General features: G+C 41.9%; 2 protein-coding genes across 4 annotated transcripts; both read right to left on the bottom strand.

Annotated features, from left to right (window-relative positions):
* Positions 1–142: 142 nt before the first annotated feature.
* On the bottom strand, positions 143–4,381 carry blcap (bladder cancer associated protein). 2 transcript variants are annotated; one of them, XM_084026043.1, is made up of 2 exons: positions 4,247–4,381; positions 143–2,519 (listed from the first exon to the last, which is right to left on the bottom strand). In XM_084026043.1, the coding sequence occupies exon 2, from the start codon at positions 2,317–2,319 to the stop codon at positions 2,056–2,058; it is 264 nt and encodes an 87-aa protein (XP_083882169.1). In that variant the 5' UTR covers positions 2,320–2,519; positions 4,247–4,381; the 3' UTR covers positions 143–2,055. The 2 variants fall into 2 exon arrangements, with proteins under 2 accessions (XP_083882169.1, XP_083882170.1); XM_084026044.1 differs by having other exon boundaries at positions 4,169–4,290.
* A 2,500-nt stretch (positions 4,382–6,881) lies between these two features.
* podxl2 (podocalyxin-like 2) lies at positions 6,882–26,323 on the bottom strand. Of its 2 annotated transcripts, none has more exons than XM_084030929.1 (14): positions 26,043–26,323; positions 17,678–18,021; positions 17,095–17,479; positions 16,585–16,694; positions 15,659–15,887; positions 14,852–15,028; positions 12,984–13,138; positions 12,831–12,905; positions 11,658–11,814; positions 11,021–11,082; positions 10,273–10,452; positions 9,539–9,700; positions 7,911–9,342; positions 6,882–6,941 (listed from the first exon to the last, which is right to left on the bottom strand). In XM_084030929.1, the coding sequence occupies exons 1-13, from the start codon at positions 26,074–26,076 to the stop codon at positions 9,283–9,285; spliced, it is 2,130 nt and encodes a 709-aa protein (XP_083887055.1). In that variant the 5' UTR covers positions 26,077–26,323; the 3' UTR covers positions 6,882–6,941; positions 7,911–9,282. The 2 variants fall into 2 exon arrangements, with proteins under 2 accessions (XP_083887055.1, XP_083887056.1); XM_084030930.1 differs by lacking the exon at positions 6,882–6,941 and adding an exon at positions 7,095–7,177.
* Positions 26,324–26,358: the final 35 nt, after the last annotated feature.

Here is a 26,358-nt window from a genome sequence, read left to right as displayed (position 1 = left end):
GTGTATCATTAACAAAAAGTACACGGATGTCCTCTGAATACCATCTAACAAATGCCCACATATCATTTAAATACTCCAACTTCAAAATCGATAAGTAGTTTCTTTTTATGCTGGATATGATACAGAGTTCGACACAGTTGAACACGTTGAGAGGAAAACTTTATTTAAATTAAAACCAAAGCAATAACATAGCAGTGAGTGTGGTCAGCACTGCGACATGAGGCCACACGCACATACAGTATAAACACCTTAGTCTGTGTCTGACAGCTAAACATAACACTTACAGCAGTGACACACAAGGAAACGACAACACTGCCCTTTGATCACCAATAAACCAGTCGGTGACGATTGGAACCGCTTCCTCAACCAGCGCTCTGTATTGCTCATTGATACTGAAAATACTGACCATCTACCTTCACGTCACCTTGTGTATCGCCACTTTTATCAGAATGTCAAGGTCACACACAAAAAAATACATACACGACACCAAATGTTTCATACACACACTCTCCCACACATCCAGATTATTCTACCCTTTGGAAACTTTCAGCATTTTGTTTTAATTCATTAAAATGTGTGTGAACTCAACGCTTGAAAAAAGATAACTGCAACCCATGCACGAGGAAACAAAACAAATAAAAGAAGAAAACAGTTGAGATGGCGAGTCTGGCGGTAACGCACAGTCACTGAGAGGAGAGGAGGAAGAGGAGACGAAGACGACGAGGAGCAGCTGCAGGGCACTGTGGGTAATAACTTCTCAGCATTATTACACCTGCTGTGTGGCGATGCAGCAGAGGAGAAATTATTCACAGCATAGTTATTGATTGTCCGGTGTTAATGCTCTCCTGGTTGAGGCCAGCGTGACGTGTGCAGAGCCAACGTGAAGACAGGGTTTATGGTCGTCTTTTCTCCAGAGCTCGATGCCAACGAGTCTCTAACACTTCCTGGTGTACAAAGTCAACAACTGCAACGGCATAGAAGGGCTGAGCTCCGCTCCTTCCTTGGAACTATTTCAGAATAAAGATGTACAGAAGTCAATGGCTAGAGATGCATATTTCCTGTTTGAATTGTACCATGAGTTACACATATAATGCTTGTCATTATAAAAGATGTTACACGTCAAGAAAGTGGTAGGACTGTTGAAGTATAAGACTGTTAAAATACATATCGAAAGACTTTCCAGCCAAAGTGTTGTAAGTGTTGTTTCTCTGAAGCTTCGATGTCTGTGTGTTGGGCTGTGTGATGTCACGTTACTCACACTAACAACAGGTCTCCTTTCTCTTCCTGCTGATAAAAAGTGTTGCTGTTAAAACACATCAGCTGAGATAACGTTACATTAGTGACGGAATGTAGCTAAGTTAGCTAGCTAGCAAGACAAGCTAATGGCCGGGTTAGTGATGTACATTGTGTGAGATGAGACAAAAATAATAAATTGACAAGCATCATATGTGTAATTCATGGTACAATTCAAACGGGATAATAAAAAAATGTCATTGACAACTATACATATATTTTCAGAAATGTCTTTTTCTGAAATATGGGACTGAGAAGCAAACATGGCTGTCTCTGTCTGGAGCTTTCAGCAGGGTTGTGAGTTTTGGCAGTTTGAGGTGGAGAGTATTTCATTCAAAAAAAAAAAAAAAAAAAAGAGGACCTAATAGGCAACAGTCGTGTGGTGGATATGTTGAAACACGTTAAAAGTTTGGTTGCCACTTCTTCCCTTCCTGTTATATAAAAGTTTGCACAGCATCTCCTCCGACGTCACTTCTCCCTCCTCTCCACCTCAAGTTCAGCTCTGTTTTTCTTTACAGCATGGCATACATCCCCCACAATCCTCCAAAACTGGCTCTTCTCCTCCATACCACCATTGGCCTTTAGCACTCTTTATTAGCCGTAGCAGTCCTTCAACAATGTCCACCCTCCAAAAAAAAAGAAAAGAAAAAAAGTGTAGCCTGTCCCCTCTTACAGCATGGCAGAATTATTCTCCAGCAACGCCTCCTCACCCATCGCACCCCCTATTCCCCCTTTCCGACATATCAGCCCCCTTTTTAACTTCTAGGTCCCGATAATCGCTGGGTCGTGGGCAGCGTCCGGCAGCGTGGTGTCCTGGCAGTGGTAGAGGAAGCAGTTTCCCCAGCAGCTATAGCAGATGAGGAAGAGGGCAGCCAGGAAGACCAAGGCACAGATGGTGCAGGGCTTCCTCTCCAGTAAGAAGCTGAGCAGGTAGAAGCCCATAAACATGGAGTGGTTGAACCACAGCGCTGGGTTCAGCGGCTTGGGGATGAGCAGCACAGGAAGTAGCCACTGTAGGCAATACATCGTCTCTTTGTTGTGAAGCACGTTGGCAGAGGGTCTCTGTGGGGCAGGAACAGTTCAATCCCACGTCGTTTAGGTCTCTGGAGGAGGAGGATGTTGGGGAACAGACCTTAACAGCTGCTTAGATGTCGTCCTACCCGACGGAACTGGGACGACGCAGGAACAGGTCAAAGAAACCAGATGTTGCTGTCGTCATGTCAAACCTGGAGACAGCAGAGGACAGAGAAGGGACAAGTCTGAGGATTTCAAATACCAATACATCCAGAAAGTCTGGCTAACTACACAAAAAGTATGTTAACCAATTAATCTGCCTTTTATTTGAACGATTAAGCATTATGTCTATTTGGTGCTGGAAAATGTGTCTATTACAATTTCCAGGCACCCAGAGGGATGATGTTATGTTGTGTTCAAACACAAAGCAAGTTTTTTTGCAAATTTAGCTCTATATTTATGTGAATAAAAGACAATAAACATTCAGTTCTAAGATGCCCCTTATACAACAGTTTCCTTGCACCAGTGAGACACAAACTCCATGTTTTGTCAACATTTGTCAACATGACACAACTGCCTTTCATGCTAAAGAAACACTACTAGGAGCCACTCCTTTAATAGGACTGCAGACTGGTATATTTATAGACATTAAAGGATCGACCCACCTGACATGCAAGCTAGTCAGGATAATGTGAGAGATCGCAGACGATACTATGTGGTTTGGCAGCTACAGTGAATGCCACACAATAGACCGGGTGTTAGTAATGACAGACAGAGTACACTTTAATGACTGCTTAAAGTAATTAAACTATTTACACGGGTAACTTCCTTGAAGGGGCCTCATTAACGTAGCTTAGCATCTCAGCTAACGTTAACGGGCTACGCACCATGTATGTGTATGATGTGTATCACGACATTAAAGGGATTGACCGATTCAAATAATTAACTTTAACGTGAGTCAGAGTCGAAATCTGTGCTGAGATTGACGTTGAAGCAGCTGGTTTCAACAAGGACACTGACTGCAGCTTGATGAATGACAAAAGAGTAGCTGTCAGTTACAGTTGCTAGCTTCCTCTGACTTAAGCCCTATGTTTACATGCACCACAATCATGCTGCTGTTACTAACTAGACTTAGTATCAACTAGCCTTAGTTAGCTAGGTGTTCAAAACTCAGTTGGAAAACGTAAGTTTCCTGGTAGTTGTATCCCGGATAACTCTAGCTGTCATAACGTTTAAGTTAGGTTAGTTAAACAACAATACAATGTTTGGGGATTCGCGGTAATTTGCCTAATCGTAATGCCAGTTGCCTGTGAACGGCCAAGTTAATAAACGCTAGCCCATTCCCCGGTGTACGGACAGAGCACAAAACCTAACCCCATTCAAAAACCTACCAATTTAAGTGTTGTCAAACTTGGAATCGTAATAAACCATCATGATACTTCATACAAACAAATTTAGAAGCCGAAGGAGCCGCTCATTGTTTTGGCATACTGCAAGTTACACCAAATAGTATTTTAACATTTAAAACTGTCTCGTCTACACTTTCCCCCAAATGGCCATGGCAGTGCGTGGTGACCTAAAAGTAGACCGTTTTAGGACTGGATCACTCTGCTGCGTGCTCCATTCTAGTTTGTTACAAGGACATACAGCTTGCTAAGTTTACGTTTCGTGGTTCAATTTAGGTATTCATCACGTCTTGTAAGTAATACGAAAAGCGACTGTAAACCGCCAGCTTGGGACGGAGTTTAGCGCCAACGTTTTCCCCGTAGACGAAAGAACAGCACGTACCGGGGGCTGGCTAGCTAGCTTAGCTAGGCTAGCTTGAAAAACAATATATTTAGCGAATGTATTGTTACGTTACCTCCGCCATAACGCAGTAGCCGTCAAAGTGAGACATGTCGGGGTCTATGTTTGATGTATTAGTTAAAAGCGGACAAACCTGACATCTTTTTGCCTCATTCTCAGGAGAGAGCAACCATCAACATCATCTCCGTCTCACTACTGACTGCGTACGTATCATGTTAGCCTGGAAACTAGCTAGCAAGCGTTAGCAGTAGCTAAAAGGACTCCTGGCGCAAAGCTGGCAGTCTTCTTCTGCGTCTTCTTTCCGGCAGACTAGGCACTGTTTAGTGCGTTGCTGCCTCCCACAGGCGAAGCATCGTCATTGATGATTTTGCCCGCTTACGATGCCTTCACAGAGAGAATCTGTCATTCGGAGCTTTATTGCAATAAATTAGGTTCACATTTGTAAATGATCAAAAATAATACCTAGCCGGACTGGGAGGAGCCTGAATTAATTTCAGATTTAAAAATCGTATTTATATTTTCATTCATGGCAGGTGTTTGTAAACGCACCATGTTCTGTAGATGACTGGATTTAGAGGTTTTAACCTGCTTCTCTTTGTCTTTTTTATTTTTATTGTCTTTTAACTGTTTGTATGTGTGTCATCTTTTAGGGCCCTGAGAAACGCTATTTCATTACACTGTTTTAACAAATCGGGAATGACAAATAAATTGGAAACTTGAATTATCCAGGCTAAGACTACTTCTACTAACTTTTAACTTCAAACTAGACATCTACAGACACATATACATGTAATACACATCTGCTAAATGTATTTCAGACATCAAATTGCTCAGTGGGCTGAGGAGAGGACAGACACAAGAGACAAGACTGAACACATCATTCACACACATTTGTAACAGAGACCAGAGGAGAGACTGGACCGTCTGGAGGACCAAGATCCAGAACCAACATGGAGATTAACTCAATTATCTGACCAGAGAATTGTTTTGGTGTGGCTGTTTACATTCCTTCTGATTCAATAAAAAAAAAAACCGCTTTGTTTTATTTGTCCTGCTTGTGTTGTGTAGTGTTGAATCCTTGAAGGAAGCCAGCGAGAGGCGATCAACGAATTGATCAAGTATTGGAGTTTTTTTGTTCATTGTTGTCCAAAATCAACAGAAATGGAATAACTTATTGATTTACATATATATCACCTGCTGTGTTTATGTCCTCGTCTTTTATAAGACTTAACTGAAAACACAGGACCCCAAACCCAAGACATCACCCGTCTATTGATTTATTTTCTAGACTCAATTATCCAGATAAAGAATTGACAAGAAATCACATTTTCTCTAAACTTTATTTCTCACATTTAACTTATTACACAGACAACCAAAAGATTGAGGCAGAACATGAACAAAATGCATGTAAATAAATAAACAAACATAAAAAGTTGTGTCTAATAAATGAAGTTAAAACTTAAAAAACCTGGTCACAAAACCTCACCAGGAAGCTAACTTTGTTATCTGGACACAACGAAGGCTCACTTGATTTCTGCTACAAATGAATCTCTAGACTTGCAGGCTAACAATGCAAACACACATGAGGCTGCTTTCAGCTCAAAGAGGAACGGGCTGAGGAAAGACATTTCATCATCAGAATGTGTTTCGGCGTTCAGTTGATTTCTTCCCGTCTCATTCGGGCTTTGAACAAATAAACGCCACAGAAGCAGCATGTTGTTTTATTGGGGACGCTGCCGAGCTCAAAGCTACATGCTCATCACCCCGTCTTTGACAGGGGAGTCGTCGGGGTCACGACGCTCCAGGAACCCTGCTCAGCTCACAAAGTGCACATCAATGATTGTAGTTAGTAGTGAAGCCATATACAGTATCGACACATTGAGAGAAGTCAGAGTGAAAGAGCTGAAACACAGGCAACATCTGGGTGAAATGAGATGGGCAACACTTCCTGTAACAGGAGACGCCGACCGCCGCAGGAGAATAAACGCTGAACAAACGCTGGGATTTTAACCAGCGAATCAGACACAAACATCACCGATGAATTATTGTGTGTCCATGTTTTATCAACGTCATCCTGACCAAGTCCACTACAAGATCCACTTTAACTACAGATGACCTCATCGGGTTTACATCCTGGTTAGTCTCGTATGACCCGGTCTCACATGATCTCAGTGGCTCAGACACAATCACAATCACACCACTAGAGACCGGATCACAGTGACTCCATCACGATCACGAGATCAGAGGAGATCAGAACCATGTGGACATGACCTCAGGGACTGGGACATACTGGGACATGACCTCAGGGACTGGGACATACATGACCTCAGGGACTGGGATATGACTGCAGTGGGACATACTGGGACATGACCTCAGGGACTGGGACATACTGGGACATGACAAAAGTGACTGGGACATACTGGGACATTACTGCAGTGGGACATACTGGGACATGGCTGCAGTGGGACATACTGGGACATGACTGTAGTGGGACATGACTGTAGTGGGACATGACTGCAGTGGGACATGCTGGGACATGACTGCAGTGGGACATACTGGGACATGACTGTAGTGGGACATGACTGTAGTGGGACATGACTGCAGTGGGACATGCTGGGACATGACTGCAGTGGGACATACTGGGACATGACTGTAGTGGGACATACTGGGACATGACTGCAGTGGGACATACTGGGACATGACTGTAGTGGGACATGACTGTAGTGGGACATGCTGGGACATGACTGCAGTGGGACATACTGGGACATGACTGTAGTGGGACATACTGGGACATGACTGCAGTGGGACATAACTGTAGTGGGACATGACTGCAGTAGGACATACTGGGACATGACTGCAGTGGGACATGACTGTAGTGGGACATGCTGGGACATGACTGTAGTGGGACTTGACTGCAGTGGGACATACTGGGACATGATTGTAGTGGGACATGACTGCAGTGGGACATACTGGGACATGACTGTAGTGGGACATGCTGGGACATGACTGTAGTGGGACATACTGGGACATGACTGTAGTGGGACATGACTGTAGTGAGACATGACTGTAGTGGGACATGCTGGGACATGACTGTAGTGGGACATGACCGTAGTGGGACATGCTGGGACATGACTGCAGTGGGACATGCTGGGACATGACTGCAGTGGGACATGCTGGGACATGACCGTAGTGGGACATGCTGGGACATGACTGTAGTGGGACATGCTGGGACATGACTGTAGTGGGACATGCTGGGACATGACTGTAGTGGGACATACTGGGACATGACTGTAGTGGGACATACTGGGACATGACCGTAGTGGGACATGCTGGGACATGACTGTAGTGGGACATACTGGGACATGACTGTAGTGGGACATACTGGGACATGACTGCAGTGGGACATGCTGGGACATGACCGTATTGATTCAGACTGTTATAAGAATTTATAACCTCATGTCTTAAAGTGTTCTTAGTTCAGGTTACAGCTTTATGTGTTGAACTGTTTATTACTTTAGTCTCCCCATGGCTGACCTAAATGTTATCAGAGGCCTGGTAGTCATGATGTCTAGTTCTGCACAAAGATTATCTACCAGTGATGCATCATCTCCTGTGCCTTTAAAAGACTCAAGTCACAACAGCGATTGGAGCACTTCCTCTGTAGCATCCTCACACGTTGTTGCACTGTAACTGCTCCTCTTGATCAAGATTAAAGTCAGACGTCGACTTTACTTTTGTCTCCGATCTCCTCCTTGGGTGAATTTATTCGTTTACGGGAAAATTCTTTTAACACAGACGTTACCGTAGTGACTGGGACGTCAACATGTTAAACATGGAGGACCTGCAGGTGGACTTGGTGCCTCGGCTTGAACACGTTACTAGTGATGTTTCCACGCCGTAAGGCTGAATGTTGCCCGTGTCTCACCTCGTCCACAGCTTTCTGGAGCTACAGCAGCCATTCCAGCAGGAGTAAAAGAAGCTTACTCAGCTAACAGGACGCACGTAAAGCGATCACATGACCCGGCTGTAAACATGCTCAGCAGTTACAACCGTTCCCATGAATGAAATCACCGTATATACATTTAACAGGATGCAGCATTTCAATGATGATAGTCGCCGTTTCCACCAGGAACCGAGAAAGTGCCATAAACGCTCAACGCCGCTGCCGGCTGATTGGAGGAGGAGCCGAGAGGAGTCGCCGATGATCATCGTGATCCACCGTGGTGGAAGAAGTATCCAAATGTTTTACGAAGTCAAATTAACAATGACACAGTGTAAAAAATACTCCATTACAAGTAAAATATTACATTCAAAATATGACTTAGGTAAAAGTACAGGAGTATTGGCGGGAAAGATGTACTTAAAATGAATGAGAAAAAAACTGTCAGGTTAACGTGTTACATTCTTATGTATAGAATTATTACTTACTATTAACAATGCGTTATGTGTAAATAGCATTTTAGCGTTGTACTGTGGATTTTGGCAACAGTGGTACTTTTATGCTGTTTGGTAGCTTTGTCTCTATAATGCAAGCTGTAAGCTCATCAAACGTTGACTATTGATTTGTATATTGATTTCTATAGCTTTCAGATACATGTAGTGGAGGAAGAGGTCTAAAGTAGCAGAAAGTAAAAGTATTTGCTTATTTATTTGATTTGAATGACACCACTCTACTGCTGCTGTTGGAGCCGTTTTGTCACTGATTCTGACTTGACGTGACATTAAATGGCTCCTAATGCTTCAGACTCCACATTCAATGGTTCGGGGTCGGTTTGGTGCAGCGCGGAGCAGGAAGCAGGAAGCAGGAAGCAGGAAGCAGGAAGCATAAGGCACACTGAACTGATGGGGACTAACATCATGCAGCTTTCACAGTCTTTGTTTCAAGGTGGACCTAAGTTAATCATCTCTCCATTCATTCAAATTTGCAGCATACAGACGCCGACATGAGGTATCCATGACGACGTCAGTGACTCCTCCGCTCGCCTTCTCTGAGCCTCAATCTAACTGTGACTGGACCACACATCTATGACTCTTCACAACTTTGAACTCCCATCAACCAGCTTCCCTCCTCATCTTGTATCCTTCCTCCTCCTCTTCTTCCCGCTAGGCTCCGCTTGTCATCTGTCTATCAAAGACCTCCATCACCTGTCTCCTCTTCCTCTTCGTCCATCAGAGATGTGTGTCCTGCTCCTCTTCTTCCTCCTCAGTCGCCGCCTGATTGACAAACACCTGAAGTAAAAAAAAGAAGAAGAAGAAAAGATGAATAAGAAGAAGATAACTGATAAGCTGAAGGCCTCTCTCCATCACCTGGCTCCAGATCAACACCTAATGTCAACAGCCTGGTTTCCACCAGTAGAGGGCAGTATTTATAACACAATATGTAGAATTCAAATACTTTGTACTTAAATGACAGTCCTCCAATCACCTGCCAGCGACTGCCCTCCTCCCCGCCTCCTTCTCCTCCCCCTGCCAGCCCGTTGGTACTTGGCTTCTTCTCTCGCATCTCAGGCTGGTTGTCGTTGGTCACATCCAGCGTGGGGTTGTCGTGGCAACCGTTCTCCACAAAGTGAAGTTCCTCAGCACGGAACTGTGAGGTAAAGAAAAATAACAGCAGGGACGGTGTGAATGTTGACATTAGATTCAGCATCCAAATATACTTACAGTGACAAAAGTAAAAGTACTCATTATTCCAAATAATATATATATATATATATATATATATATATATATATAATTGTATTCTTATTACTGATGCATTAATGTGTTGATCACTTTCATGGTGCATTTTAATGATTTCTGCTGTCATTTCTCAACAACGGCTGGTGGACCATCCATAATAAACAGCAAATAATGATACCTTTTGAATTGTTTTTGAATTATGAAAGCACTGTGAGATTTGTTCCTCCAAGTGAATATTTGTTCTCAGCCTTCTGAATCTGCGGGAATGAGTACATTTGATATACTGCTGGGTAGTTTAACTTCAAAAATACATCTTGATTATATTTTGTATTAATAATCTGAATCTGTAAAGAAGCTAAAGTCATCAAATGAATGTATTTCCCTCTGAGAAGTAGTGAGTTGAAGGATAAAGTATCAGAAAACAGAATTGTACTGATGTTCAGCAGCAGAGTCAGTTATTTCAGCTGATCCGTTCCCCACCGTGGTCTTGGTGGCAGGCAGCCGTCGCTGCCAGCAGATGTAAATGAACCCAGAAGCGATGATGACCATGCAGACGGAGCCGATGATCACCAGGACAACGAACAGCTTCCCGTAGTCGCTGCGGGATTGGCTGGGACGAGACGGGCAGCTGCTGGCCGCACTGTAGCTCTCCACGCCCATCTGATGGAACCATGAACACACGCACACACACACACACACACACACACACACACACACACACACACACACACACACACACACACACACACAGGATTGTTTCTTTAAATGTGAACAGGAATTTCATCAAAAAATCCTAATCAAATCTAATGATGTACATTTTATTAGAGAAATATAAGAACATTGTGTACCGACAGATGCATGCTGGTAGACTTGTATCTGACATGGTCAATAATAAACTGCGTCACATTAATGCAGATGTTTTCATTATTATCTCATTGCAAATGTTCTTTAAAGTATGATCTTCAGTCTCTGGTCGACATTGCACTTTACTTACTCTTTGAGTCAAACACTCTTCAGCAGTGTTCATTTTAAAATCAAATATATTATATATTTCACACTTTTCATCATACATTTTGTTCTACTTGATGATTCTTGACTTCTCTTTGTTTTTCTGATGATTGCACATGTGTTTTATATGAACTCTTTACTTCCAGTTGTTAGTTGTTGTAATGAAGCGTTTCTCACTCATGGAGACTCACAGACAGAAGGAGAAACCTGAAGCGGGTACCTGATTCAGCTTTTTCCTGATCTCTCCCAGCATGCTCAGCACTTCCTTAGTGGGTATCACTCCTGGAAGACACATGAACAAAGTTAACACGGTCCTACAACAACAACACCAGCGTTGTTTTCACACAATTTAAATGTTATTTCCTTATCGTCTTGCCGACAGACATAACTGACCTTGAATTCCGACTTTTTTACAAATTGTTGTTACTTTGGCATCCTTTTTATACGTTTATTACATTTAAATCACAACAAAATGATCACAGCTGGAGTAGATGTCAGTCTGATGGAGTTTCATGGATTTTTTGCAACCAGTGAAGGAAGTGACCATATTTGGACTGTGGAGGAGCGACGGGTGGATCTGATGAACACAAGCAGCAACCTTACTGGATCTGGATCCACCTGGATTCTGGTGTGAAGCTGGAGTTAAAATCCAATAAAGAACAAGACAGAGCCGCTAACGTTCGCCAGCTTCCCGACACCATCTCAAAATATTACTCATGGATGTCCGAGTTGTTTTAAATAATTAATAACTACATTGAGCCCCTCAACAGGTCATGTTGATGACTGTGTGTGTGTGTGTGTGTGTGTGTGTGTGTGTGTGTGTGTGTGTGTGTGTGTGTGTGTGTGCGTGTGTGTACCATGTTCTGTCACAACGTTCATCAGCAGCTGGTGGTGCTGGTGTGTTGGCTTGCTGAGATAGAGTACCCATGATCCCTCGGGGCTGTTCATTCTTCGCGCGAACACTTGCTCCACGACCTTCAGCAACCGTACGCCCTGATCCGCACAAAACTCCTCCTGTCACACACACACACACACACACACACACACACACACACACACACACACACACACACACACACACACACACATAAATCATGGATGTAAATGGTAAATGGACCTGCATTTATACAGTCTTTTCTAGCTACTCAAGCTGCTTCACACTACATTCAGTCACTTTTACCCATTCACACGGGCCTACACATCAGGATCTAACTCATTTATACACATTCACACACCAATGGCGCAGCATGGGGGGCAATTGGGGGTTCAGTATCTTGCCCAAGAACACTTCGTCATGAAGACTGGAGGAGCCGGGATTTGAACCGCCAATCTTCCGATTGGAGGACGACTCGCTCTACCTCTTAGCCCCTGTGTAAAGTAAACTTGTTTTACAGAAGAGGAGAGTGGATGCAGGAGCACATTTCTGCCTCCATCAGTGTTGCCCTAGCAACCCTCAGGTCAATGCAATGAGGGGTTGTGCTGCTGCCATGGCAACAGACTGCTGCAGAGACAGACGGCCTCCAGCTGCTGTCTGCTAAACTCAACTCAACTCTTATTTTAACTTATAAGTTTAAGTGTTTCAGTTATAATCACAATACAGTCAGTGGTGGAAGAAGTACTAATACCACACTGTGGAAATACTCTACTAGTAAAAGTCTTGCTGAAGTAGAAGTATCTAAATGTAGTTAAAAGTAAAAAAACATATTGATAGTGCAGTAAAAGGTTTTACTATTATATCAGATGTTTCTGGATTAATGCTGCATTATGTGTACGTTACACGTTTGTAATGCATCATATTCCATAAGATCATCATATGCTGTGAGAGTAACAGTGTCGTGGTGGGCTCCCATATAAATGAAGGTATGAAAAAACAGATAGCATGATATCAAGACCTGGGACACGTTTGTATTAGTACTCGAGTAAAAGGACAGTAGACCTCCATATATAATACAACTAATTCATCTTGTAGCGATTTAGTCACATTAAAATGCTGAATGCGACACCTTTCATATGAATATTATTGTACTTACACAGTTCAAGTTTTCCGTCATGTTGAGGATGACGTATCCACGTCCAGCCAGCTTGCTCCAGTCGACACAAACCACCTGAAGATTCAGTGAGGGTTATTAATATCAACTTAATGTTCCACTAGGACTACAGACAGGCTTTGATGTGAAATGTACCTTCTTTGTGACGCTGCCTCCCATGACCTCTGAACTCAAGGTCTGCAGGGGCGTGGTCCTTTCCGGCTCCGCTCTGGTTCTAGTATCCTCCTTTTCCTCCTCCATCGTTCTCCATTTCTCCTCCTCCACCGCTTCACTGTCTTGCAGTCTAACACCTGGAGCAAATCAAAAGAATCAATTCAAATTGCATTTATTTAATCCATCCGCCCATCGTTGACCACTTAACCTGGGCCGATCCCAGCTGTCATTGGGAAAAGGCAGAGTTCACCTGGACAGGAAACCAGTCTATCACAGGGAGACATGTGCAGACAGACAGGTAACCAGTCTATCACAGGGAGACATGTACAGACAGACAGGAAACCAGTCTATCACAGGGAGACATGTAGAGACAGACAGGTAACCAGTCTATCACAGGGAGACATGTACAGACAGACAGGAAACCAGTCTATCACAGGGAGACATGTAGAGACAGACAGGTAACCAGTCTATCACAGGGCTGACATGTAGAGACAGACAGGTAACCAGTCTATCACAGGGAGACATGTAGAGACAGACAGGTAACCAGTCTATCACAGGGAGACATGTAGAGACAGACAGGAAACCAGTCTATCACAGGGAGATATGTAGAGACAGACAGGAAACCAGTCTATCACAGGGAGACATGTAGAGACAGACAGGTAACCAGTCTATCACAGGGAGACATGTAGAGACAGACAGGTAACCAGTCTATCACAGGGCCGACATGTAGAGACAGACAGGTAACCAGTCTATCACAGGGCTGACAGGTAGAGACAGACAGGTAACCAGTCTATCACAGGGAGACATGTAGAGACAGACAGGTAACCAGTCTATCACAGGGCTGATATATAGAGACAGACAGGTAACCAGTCTATCACAGGGAGACATGTAGAGACAGACAGGTAACCAGTCTATCACAGGGAGACATGTAGAGACAGACAGGTAACCAGTCTATCACAGGGAGACATGTAGAGACAGACAGGTAACTAGTCTATGACAGGGAGACATGTAGAGACAGACAGGTAACCAGTCTATCACAGGGAGACATGTAGAGACAGACAGGTCCATCCTGCATGTCTTTGGACTGCGGGAGGAAGCCGGAGAACCCGGAGAGAACCCACACTTACACGGGGAGAACATGCAAACTCCACACAGAAGGAACCCGACCCAGAAGCTGATAGGCGACAGTACTCTCCACTACACCAGCGTTCAGCCCTGCATGTATTTAATTGACTATATAAATCTAACAGACCTAAGTCGGTAGTGTATTAGTACTTTTGCTGCTTTAGAGGATCTCAGTGTGTCTTCCAGTAACACTGACTGAAGTTGTTGGAGAGTAAACTTCATAAAAATCCAACAAAGAGCAGGAAAGATCCTCTAATAATGTAAAGCAACAAGCTAAAGCAGCTCCTTAATGATACACTAACTTATTAACTGGACATTCTGATGATTGCAGACCGACAGTCATCAACACAAAAGTCATTACAAAAACCATCATGTTATTTCAGTGAAAGTACAAAAAGCATCAGAATCAAGGAATACTACTTAATAGTACTCATTATACATTTTATTCTATTGGATTAGAAGTATTGATGCATTAACGTGTTCATCACTTAATATTGAATACTTCATTTTAAGGACTTTCTACTTCATCTAATGGGTAGCTTTTGATTATATTTTGTATTTAAAATCTGAAAGTCAGATAAATCTAGAGGAGTAAAACATACAATACTACCTCTGAGATGTACTGGAGTAGAAGTAAAAAGTACCTCAGACTTGTATTTAAGTGCAGGTTTCAGTATATGTACCAAGTTATTGACAGCTTTAATGGTAATCATTTAGTGACTGACCTTTGAACCCGTGTTCTTCCTCTTCCAGCTCCTCCTCTTCCTCCACGCTGGGCTGCAGGGGCTCTCTGCTGGGAGCCATGCCCACCTCTGCCACAGTGGGATTCTGGGTAAACATGCCTTTGTTTGCCAGACCCGTGTCTTCCTCCTCCCTCTCTGCCTCTTCATCCTCTGTCTCATCTGCAAACAAAAAACAGCTCGTCATCGTCATCTTCATGCTTGTGATGCGTTTAATATCAGTCCGTCAGTTGTCATTTCACTCATTTCACTCCATCGCTGCTGATCTTTCTAACTGGACTCTTCTTTCAACGAGGCTCAAGAAGGTGCACAATTCTGCTGCAAATAACGTCATTTAAATATGATGTAATTTGACACGTTCATAAAGACTGAGACGAGTCCAGACTCTATAAAAACATATATTTATGTTACTTATGTTATGCTGACTGTATCGTCCATACACATGAGTATTATTATAGGACAAATAGGCTAAATTATCGTTGAAAATTGTGAATAAATGATATTTTTTTAAACCACAACAATACACAAAACATCATAATGCTTCCAACAACAACATTATACCATACTGTGCAGAATTGATTACATTTATTTCACATGAGCTAATTTGACTTCAGGTGCAAAATCTAAAGTACTCGTTAGTAGCAGCAGGGGGGGCACAGGGACCTCAGTGGGTGAAATGGTACTCCTGCACCATTTCTATGGTCTGATCTAAATGTCTGAGCAACAGTTGATCTATTTCACAAAAGATCAAACTATCTGAGTCAGCAATAGTTTATAATAATAATGGTATACCTTTCGTGTAACTTCCCAGCAGCCCAAAGTCCGTTCCTGTGTCGGTCTCTGGGGTGGCTGTTCCTGCAGTTACTCCTCCTCCCCCTCCTCCAGCAGTAGCAGTAGTAGTAGCAGTAGTACTAGACATAGTACTAGCTGTAGGGACGGAGGAGTGAAGGACTCCATAGCCACTAGAATGACCAACCTCCTCCCCCTCTGCCTCCCACAGATCTCTCTCTAAGGGACCCACCTGTATGGAAGACATCACCTCATCAGACGGAGACACGGAGACGTCACAGTGTTTTCATCCCTGACTCTAATATAGATAATATCATATTTCATAAAGAGCCTGATCAATAAAACTACAACTGAAATGCTGATACTACTTTACAATTCTTCTCCATTACAGAGGACAATATTGTACTTTTTACTACATTTATCTAAATTCAGATTATTAAAACAAAATAATCCACATTACATTTGAATGAATAAACAATAAATACATGCATAGATTAAACTACCCTGTAGTCTTTAAAGTCATTCAAATGAGCTTTAATGCATCACATCAATAATCATACTATAATAATATAACAAATATTATTCTGCATAATGAGTACTTTTACTTCTGGTAATTTAGGGATATTTTGATGCTGATACATTGTACTGTTGACTAGAATTCAGGACTTTGACTGTACTTTCACTGTAACAGTGTATTTGTACTGTGTGGTATTAGTACATTTACTATAACAGTGCATTTTTACTGTGTGAAATAAGTACATTTACTATACGTGTGCATTTGACATGTGTGGTACTTGCAGTACTTGTACTGCAGTAAAGGATTGGAATACCAGTTGTGTATAAAGTTTGAAATAAAGATTGATTTCCTTTTCTGACAGAAGGGATCATTAATCCTAGGTTTTACAGTAACAGACTTCCTCTGTCCTCACCTCCAGGACCGTAGACCCACGATGCTCATGTAGACCAGGATCCTGCATCTCAGCTGGGGGGGGGATGCTGGCCTGGTTGGACCCGGGTGGCTGGAAGGATGGACTGTAGCCTGTAGACACACGTCAGAAACACATGTGTCCACTAGACAAACCTCCTGTCAGCTGCTCCTTTGTCTGCAGTTAACAGGAGTTTCAGACATCTATCAAACACTCACATACAGACGTGGTTCACACAATTATTAATAACTTTGTCTGTTTCCAAAACGTTTACACTTCCTAACTATGTAGCTTAATAATGAAGAAAATAAAATGTGCAGCGAGAAAATTAAATACGTTCTCCAGTCAAAAAGAAAAGAAAATCAACTCTGACTTGTAGCCATGACAACGCTAAAGTGGCAAAATCTCAGCTGTCACTTTGTCATCACTTTTAGCTTGAAAAGGTCGACAACAAACAAACTATTATGTAACTACTTAGTTTATTATGACGTCATTAAGTTCCTTTCAACTCACCAATCAGAGCATCCAGATCTGGGCTTGTGTGGTTGGCATCCAGAACATGGACGTCATCTGTTCCTCCTCCTCTCTCCTCTTCCTCCCCTCCAGCATCCCCCTGTCTCCTCTCTCTGTCCTCCCCCATGTCTCTCTCCCACTCGTCCTCTCCCTGACTCCTCTCTCTGTCCTCCCCCATGTCTCTCTCCCACTCGTCCTCTCCCCCTCTTCTCTCTCGGTCCTCTCCTCTGTCTCTGTCCTCCATGTCCGTTCCATAAAAGCCAGAGGTCTCCAGGGAGGCATCACTAGTTCCTGGCCCACCAAGGAGCTCCTTCTCTGGGTCAGCAGAGTCTGGGAGTCCCCTGTAGCTTTGTGGCTCCTGAGGAACCGCCAGATGAACCATACGCTGAAAACAGAAAGATATTATATATGGTGTCACTGACAACCAATATAAATACAAAATACATAATCCCATTACAACTGATGCAGAACTAAATATTTAAATGTATTCTTTATTTACGTACTTTGTTTTTCATGAAATGTTTAAGTGCTTGTTTTGTCACGTGTTTGTAAGAGATTCAAATGAACTTGACCTTGACCTCACCTCCATCTCGTCCTCCACATCCAGGTTGTCATCCACAGCAGGACGGGTCCTGGCTACTTCCTGAGCGGCGGGCGATGATGGGTTTAACTGGGAGGAGTTAACGGCGTCCATCTTGGCCTGAGAACGGGATGTTTCATGTATCTCTGGCCAGCCCATGTCGTGAACCAAATGAGGCTGGACTCGCACTAACTTGTGCACTGAGTGACGTTTGGTTCGGATTAATTCCTGGATGTAGTGAGGCCGAGTTGGACCATCATCCTGGAATAAACGAGCCACCGAAGGACTGAGGAGATTGACCCGCCGGGATGAACCCAAGCTGAAGGCAACGCAGCTGATCAGAAGAGCTGCAGGAGACACAAAACACATTCATATATTCCATGAAAACATCGGTCACTGTTGGTCTTACTGATCTCTGATCAGATGTTTACGATTCAACGGGGTCAAGAAAATAAAAGCAAATAAATATTTTATTTGTTATATTAATGGTTGGTGGGAATTATAATAAATAAAACTAAAACAATAAGTATATGAACACACCTGAATGCACTGATGAGTTCAACTTTAATGTCTTGCCTTAACATGAAGCAATGGATTAATAAATTAGAAAAAAGCTTGAAAAAAAAGTGTGACCAAACATTTTTTTGTGCTGTGTAACGTATTTATATTTAAATCAAATTATTTTTGCAATTCTAAAAGAGAAAATGTACAGTATATAACATACAAACTAAAATAACTAAATATAAATATTTAACACATTATAACAGGCCTATTCAACCTACATAGTAAATAAATATAATAATTAATTGATTTTAAAAAATCATATCTATAAGAAAAATTAAAATGCATTAAAACTAAATTAAGGAGCCAGTTTTGAAAAAGTGAGGAGTAGAAAGTACAGGTATTTGTTTTAAAATGTAGGGAGTAAAAGTAAAATGAAGAGGTCTGGACGAAGGGGGCGGGACTTTTTCAGTTCAGCAATGCATTCAAAGTCAAAACTCTGTGATTTTTTCAAATTAACTACTCTGCCTTTAAGTACAGTAACAAAGTATTTGCACATTACACGTGCTTCTTATCATTTATTACTTAGCAGTTATCCACATGTTGAGCTATGGGACTGACCTCATGGAAGGAAATATGAGGAAATGCATTCCTTCTCCGAGAGTCAACGATGCCCGGTGCTTTAAAGATCACCCTGGTACAACCTGGCTGCTCAGAGACCCCTCAGAGGGCCACAGACGTGGAGTCTTTGAGCCACCACGATGCCTATCATTATCAATCAGCACTAATCCTGTTCACAGTCATCAATTAACCTAATCTGCATGTCTTTGGACTGTGGTAGGGAAGTTGGAGTACCCGGAGAGAACCCGTCCTAATACAGGGAAAACATGCAGACTGAACCATTACACCACCACTCCGCTACTACGTTGCTCAGAGCGCTGCAGGGTGGCAACTGCACCCAGTGGCTCCAATAATGTTCATCTCCTTAGCTCGTGGAGGTAGGAGTAACTTCCTTACATCACATTCAGGGGTTCCTGGAGGTTTCACCATCCTGATCTGCTGCCTGAACAGAAGGTGAAACTAAAAGTAGGGCTGTCTGAAGAAGAGGATGACATGCAGACGAAAACACCTCAGAATTATTCCACAGGTTGGGCCTCGCACCGATAATGGACCAAATTCAGAGACTTTGTGGTAGACGGGCGTAGAGCAGTGATGAAATGAAAACTGTAATGGAGAGACACTAAAATAAATGAAGGAATGTTAACTGTGGAAGGAGAATAAAGGGTTAATCTATGTGTTTACTCATATTCATGCATTCACTGTTGCTGCTTCTCTGGAGGGGATGCTCAGGTCATTCACACGCTCATCCTTTTAGATTGAATTAAACGTTCATTCACTCCCTCGCTCATCCACCGGTGTGTCCATCCATCCAGCACTAATCCCCCATCACCAGTCGCCCTCATGTATCCCACAGTGCTCTCTATCTGGGACCACAGATGGCCGTCTGACCTCAGGGCTGACTGAGCAGATTATGAGGTCATAGCCAACATGTCTGCAACACGTCTGCAACACGTCTGCAACACGTCTGCAGCACGTCTGCAGCACGTCTGTGGCACACTAAGCTGTTCCTTCCTGCAGTTTGATGATTCCTAAAAGGAAGGACATCATCTGTCAAGATGAGCTTCTGTTTGACAAGACTTTTAGAAACTCCCCAAAAAGCTTCATGCGGAATGATAAATGAGCAAGACTGAAAACCACATATGTTTGACCTGCAGGTAGCGCTAGAGGAAAAGTCAGGGGATCACTAAAGTCAGCAGGATTCATCCTCTGGGGATCAGGACTCGCTGTGTCTGCTACAAACCAGTGCTTGCACTCGCATATCAATGACACAGCAATATTGGATACAGTCACATGAAACAACTGATGTTTGAAAAGCAAACTTAAACTCTCAGTGAAAGGGAAAATATTGTAAAAAAATAAGGCTAAATCCTGCCTATCTAGCTTGCATGTGATTGGCATTGTGAGCGTTGTATTTCTAGTAGTTCAGCATATGCAATTAAAATGTCAAAACCAATATTGTGTCATGTTTGTATTAAAATACCTCATCAACATGATGGATTGCCATAAAAACCTCTAAAATGAGCTAACAAGTGTCAATGTGAAGTGATTTCTTTGTGCAGTGCGATTGCATACAAAGTCAATGCAAAGACACGAATAGAAGCAAATTTGAACCCGGCAATAAATACTAATGATGCTGTGTCTCTAAAGCCTATCTGCGTTGAGATTCTCCTGCTGTGGTAAACCAGCTGATGTGTGTCTTGCTAGATACAGTGAATACAGAATAATGTGAACATGACATAAAATAGCAACCGAAATAAATGCTTACATAGAATTCCAGTATGTTAACATTAGGCTTGTTAGCTTTGTCTCTTAGAATATCTTCGATAAATCAAAAGTTGCCTGTTCCATCCGTCTCAACACCTGACAGATTGTAGACTTTGTAATTGCTTTGTGCCCCTGGTACATCTCTACCCGAGTCACAGCCATTATCGTTACTGGAAGTTTCTCAGACTGCAGTTATAGAGTTGATGGAAACAAGAGCACTCAAGAGAAATATGAAGTCGCCATGTATCGTGAAGATCTCATCTATGGAGGCCTTTATTTGATGGATTGCTATTCAATTTTGTACGGATATTCAAGCTCCTCAGAGGATGAATCCTACTGACTTTGGTGACCCTCTGACTCATACTCCACCATCAGGTCAAAACTTTAATTTGCCCAATACTTTGATTTAGGACAGAATAATCAGAATAAAATCAGAATCACATTTATTGGTAAAGTTTGTGGACATATACACGGAATGTGAATTTTTTTTCTCAATATACTTACAGACAAATAGAAATAACAGCTAAGAACAACAGCACAAAGCTGGACAAATAAAGGTAAAGAACACACACAAGTGAAGGAAAAAAACGTGAACGTGGTAAACATTATTGTGAATTAGTGTCAGCATGTTAGCTTTGACACTGTAAGCATTGAATGTTAACATTTCAATGACAATGTTTAGCTAAAAGCAAAAACAGTTTAGGAACAACAATGGAGGCATATATCAGGCTTTGACTACGCGGACAACATCATCATAAAATACAAAAACATTGTCACAATATCCCTAATGATATCTGATTGATATTTCCTGAGAGTATTTAGTCCACCCTTACAGGTATGATATGCAACAAGACAAAGAGAGAGCAGGCAGGCCACAGCAGGATGAAGTGCGCCTTCGCTTCATTTCAAAATCCAATACCTTCCCGCAGGTTTGGGACGAGGTGTTTATTTAACTTGAGAGCATAACCGCCGTGAAACAATATGAAAATAACATTCCATAAAAAAGGAGGTGGTGAGGGATGAAGAGAACAAGTGGTTGCTTTAATTTCTCTCTCCTCACCAAACCTCCAACGTCAGCACATATAATAGCTGCATGTTCATAAAGTCTGGGTTTGTATTTCCAACAATCCAAGAACCAAATGCAGAGAGATGACGAGGTTGATGGGTCCAACAACGCAGGATTTTAACCACCAGACCGTTGGAAACAGCATGTTGTTGTGACGTGTTGGTGGCGGTTTTCCTAAACCTAACTAAGAGGATTATTATAGTTTCGTCCCAACTGACAGAGAAAAACGTGTGGTACAGAGACGAACAATGATAATTAAAATACATTTGAAAGTTGTGGTAAGCTTTTGTGTTCATGTGTTTCCAATCACTAGATTTGAATTTTGTGATTCTTTCACGAACTGCCGTGAGACTATGGTGGTCTTTCAACTCATTATTTTGGTTTTACAGCCCATAACTTTACAATTTTGGTACACTCTCATCAGAATGTTTTTTGGACACATTAGTCAGCTGTTTTTAGCTACAAAGTTATTATACATGCTAACTGCTAAGATGGACGAAGTTAAGGAAGTAGCCTATATTGAACAGATATTTCCCTCAGGAGCAGGTGGAGACCAAAGCAGAGCTGCAGCAACTGACACCGCATTAACCAAACTACAAAAAGCTGATTACTGTATGAAGTGTTCAAATCACACTGTGGCTTCCAAGGGAACTCTAGTTTTCATGGCCGGGATGGAATTGTACACATGCAGGCGACAAACATGCAAAAATATACTAATCAATACATTTCAATTCATGCAGAGAATATTTAGCCAAGGACAACAAAGAAAAGTAAACTTGCTCATTCTCATGACGAGGAACAATGACAAAAAAACAAAACAAAACAAAAAATGCACAGTAAACCGACAATGGTTTGTGTTACTTTACCAGATGACATACTGTGGGATAATGTACAGTACTTTACAATAAGCCTAGGATTTATTTCAGGAACCTAAATATAAAGGAAAACATACATTTATACAGAATAAACAGTAAAACACCGAAACTAAAAAAATCCTTCGTGGAAGCTCCACGTATTCAAACTCTGGCTAATTATCAAGAAATCAGACACAATATCAAACTTAACATTAAAAACTAAACTAACTATGACTTTATCCCACACGTTTTGTCAGTATTGCGACAGTCTGATAGAGCTTTTGTGTCTGATGTTCTCCAGAAACAACGCTTTCCCTCCCCTCATTTCACCACTACAAAGTCACCTTGAAACATATTGTCTACAAAGAGGACTTTGCAGCGTAATTACTTCAGAATAATCTTCTTGAGTCCATCCAGCAGGACGAACCGAACAGTCGAGTTATCAGCTTCACACAGATTTATAAATGCTGACGAGCCACAGGGCATGAGAGCAGCTGCTGGAGGGGAGATACACTCAACGTCCATCGAGTCACATGGACTGAGGTCAGAAAAAAGCCTGTCTTGATGGTGGAGAAAGGGACAGGAAAGCCACAGTGTGGTTCATGTTATCCTGTGATGGTTTATACCTCCGATCCCTTTGTCAGGAAACACATTACAGTGTGAGCTTCTCTGGACAGAACGCTCACTTATTCAGTTAGAAAACAGATTTCATTTCAGTCTAAAGTGTCAATAAATCACTTCATTTGTATCAATGTCAACGTCAAATGGACACAAGTCTAATATCTCAGTTGGATGAGGGATGATGGACGGCAGTGTTGGTTAAGTTAAAGTTTCGTTTATTACAAGAGCCCCAAATGTAACAAACATCTGCCACACCAGAACATATCTCAGTCAACTGGGATTTGTGGTGAGCTATTTTTATTGGCAAAACATTTTTAACTAACTAAATCAGACTGAGTGGTTGCTAGCACATTCAAAACGCTGATATTTTACTTGGATTTAATGCTAATACAGCCTGAGCCTACTAATGAAATGTGATAGCATGCTAAGCTAACTTGCTAGACATTACATACTTGGTGTGTTTGTAAATAGTACAATAGAGCATCAACACCCCTCTCCTTCTAGAGCAGCAGATTGGATGTATGTACCCAGTCACGTTTACAGCATGCTAATATGATCAAGTTAGCATGCTACCAAGCTAACTTGTGACACCTTACTGTTAAAGAGATGGTAAAATGCTAACGTTAGCATGCTGCCAAGCTAAATGTTATAGCTATCACCAGGTTAATATCTGTGTTAGCATCTTAGCTTACCGACATTTTAGTGATCCGAGATTGATTTTATAATTCACAATTACACAAATTAAAACCTGAGAGTTGATAGTGAGTAAGTATCTTTTGAATATGACTGTTTTTAGGCAAAACAATGAAGTTAAATAAAACATGTGTTTATGGAAATGTTCAAAGATGTCACAGTTCACATGTTGTTAATTAGGAACGTTTGTTGTGTTTGTTTACTTGTTCCTAATACGGAAACACTGAGTTGATGTGATTGCTCTTCACAGATTGTTTCATTCTCTATTTAGTGTTTCTGCATGTTCCTGTTTCATTTGATCAAATCAGTGTGTTTGTTTATTGCTGAATATTTATGAATGTGTGTCCCCATACAATGAGCATAATAAACCTTGAGCATGGCTCTGACTAATTCAAATAGTCATGTTGTGTACATTTCCATAAACTGCAGAATCATTTCATTTCACATCTCCAATCAAATCTGATGGCAGAGCTAATATCTACCGTTGCTTCCAAATGTTATTTTGTGTTCAGTACTGTATGTGAGGGAGGATGGGTGTCACCCCCAAAAGCCCCCTCAGATCAGCTTATAGCAGCCCGGACCCTCCCCCCAAATCCCCCTTTGCCATCAGCTCACCTCGTCTTCCTCACCCTGTTGTCTCTTCTCTTCGCTCATCCAGCCTCCATTAATGACACAGCATGAAACAGGGAGACTCCACACTAATGTTTCTCATTAGGATTAAACGGATAATGTGTGTTTCTACTTCCAAGAGCAATCATGTTGAGTTTAGACTTGATCACCAACTATAACTAATGTTCAGTATCAGTATTTGTGATTCTGGTTGACAGAAAAGCTGAACGTCCATGTTTCTATCTGCTCCATCAAGACCCACAAAGACAACCAGATGATGATGATGATGATGATGATGATGATGATAATGATGATGAAGAAATCGATCCATTAGTCAATTAATCTGCATCCATCCACTCATGTTATTTGATCATTTTTCAAGTACAAAATGAGAAAGATGAGCTGGTTTCAGCTTCTCAATTATGATTTGATGCTTTTCTTATGATGGTAAATTATTTTATTATTAAATTGGATTATTTAATTATAATATTTTTACATGTTCAATTAAATTTAATACTAAATCATTATTATTTTTCTATTTTTTCTATTTATTTTTTAGAGATGCCTCTTGTTGAGGCAGTTTTTAGTATTTATGCTCCTCAAGTTTCAAGAAAGAGGAACACTCATTTTCTGTGCTATTTATTCATATTTCTATTGTACATTATGTTAATTGTTTGACCTTCATTGTATTATTTTATAGATCTGTGAAGCACTTTGAATGGCCTTGGTGTTGCCTTGCCTTAGACGATCTTGTTTGCTACTGTAATACTGCACATTTCCCTGCAGTGGGACTAATAAAGGATTAGCTTATTTTATACTTTGAGACATAGGAAATTATGACAGCAATTAGAAAATATATTCTCTGAAATTCTGGAGCCAAAATAAATCAATGGATTGATTGAGAATGATTTAGATTGTAGCTGCAGCCATAACTCTATTATCTAATTAATAGTCTTCATCGATTTCTTCTCTATTGTATTTTTAAATTAAATATCTTTGTTTTCAAGGCATCATTTTTTCATTATTTTTTTAGTTTTATAACCAAAGCCAATAAAAGTTTTGCAGATAATGCAAATATATATATATCGCTATTGTCCATGACAATGCAAACCTGCTGCTGATCATCCTGATTAAAACTAACTTGTGGTGATGATGCAGATTATCAGTGTGTGTGTGTGTGTGTGTGTCAGACACTGCAGTGAGTGTGTGTGTGTGTGTGTGTGTGTGTGTGTGTGTGTGTGTGTGTGTGTGTGTGTGTATGTGTGTGTGTGTGTGTGTGTGTTTGAGTGCAGTGCCGCCTCTCACACCAACATCACTTTGCAGAATTTAAAAACAGAGCGCGTTCGTCTGCTGGTTTACACCTGACGCATGATACATGATATCCCGATACATTTATTAGTAATACATTGCTGATCATTTAACTGCAACGCATTAATAATCTTCTAGGGAGTTAAACGTGTCTGTGGTGAGTTTACACTGAGGTGTTTTTTCGTTGCGTATCCTGCGTGCCCGGGCGCGCTGTGTGTGTGCGTGTGTGTGTGTGTGTGTGTGTGTGTGTGTGTGTGTGTGTGTGTGTGTGTGTGTGTGTGTGTGTGTGTGTTAGAAGCTGCTTTAAAGAGATGGATGGAAGGAGACTCACCAGTGAGTGTGGCGTGGACTCCTGGGCCCGGCATGTCTGCTGCAGTGCTTCCCCTCCTCCTCCGCTCGCGATGGACAGATCACGCAGATCAGCTGCAGCCTCTAAGATGAATGGAGGCCGTCAGGAAAACGCCGTCCTCATGGCCGGATGTCCCCTCTGCTGTCTGCGGGCTCACTGGCTGTCTGCGGCGTCCGGGCAGAGAGACAGACAGAGAGAGAGAGAGAGAGATAGAGAGAGAGAGACGGGCTGTGCGTGCGACCAGATCTGCGGTCAGACCTGGATCTGATCTGCTGCACCACCGACGCTGGAAATCACC

The sequence above is a fragment of the Eutrigla gurnardus genome (genome assembly GCF_963514095.1).
Source record: "Eutrigla gurnardus genome assembly, chromosome: 2".
NCBI lineage: Eukaryota > Metazoa > Chordata > Actinopteri > Perciformes > Triglidae > Eutrigla > Eutrigla gurnardus.
This window is presented reverse-complemented; position numbering and strand designations above follow the sequence as displayed.

Coding starts and splice junctions, on each gene's coding strand:
- blcap (XM_084026043.1), bottom strand. CDS start 2,319: ATGTATTGCCTACAGTGGCTACTTCCTGTGCTGCTCATCCCCAAGCCG.
- podxl2 (XM_084030929.1), bottom strand. CDS start 26,076: ATGCCGGGCCCAGGAGTCCACGCCACACTCACTG. Junction 13,139..14,851: donor GGAAGAACACGGGTTCAAAG/GTCAGTCACTAA, acceptor GATTTGCTCCAG/GTGTTAGACTGCAAGACAGT. Junction 11,815..12,830: donor TGACGGAAAACTTGAACTGT/GTAAGTACAATA, acceptor TGTGTGTGACAG/GAGGAGTTTTGTGCGGATCA.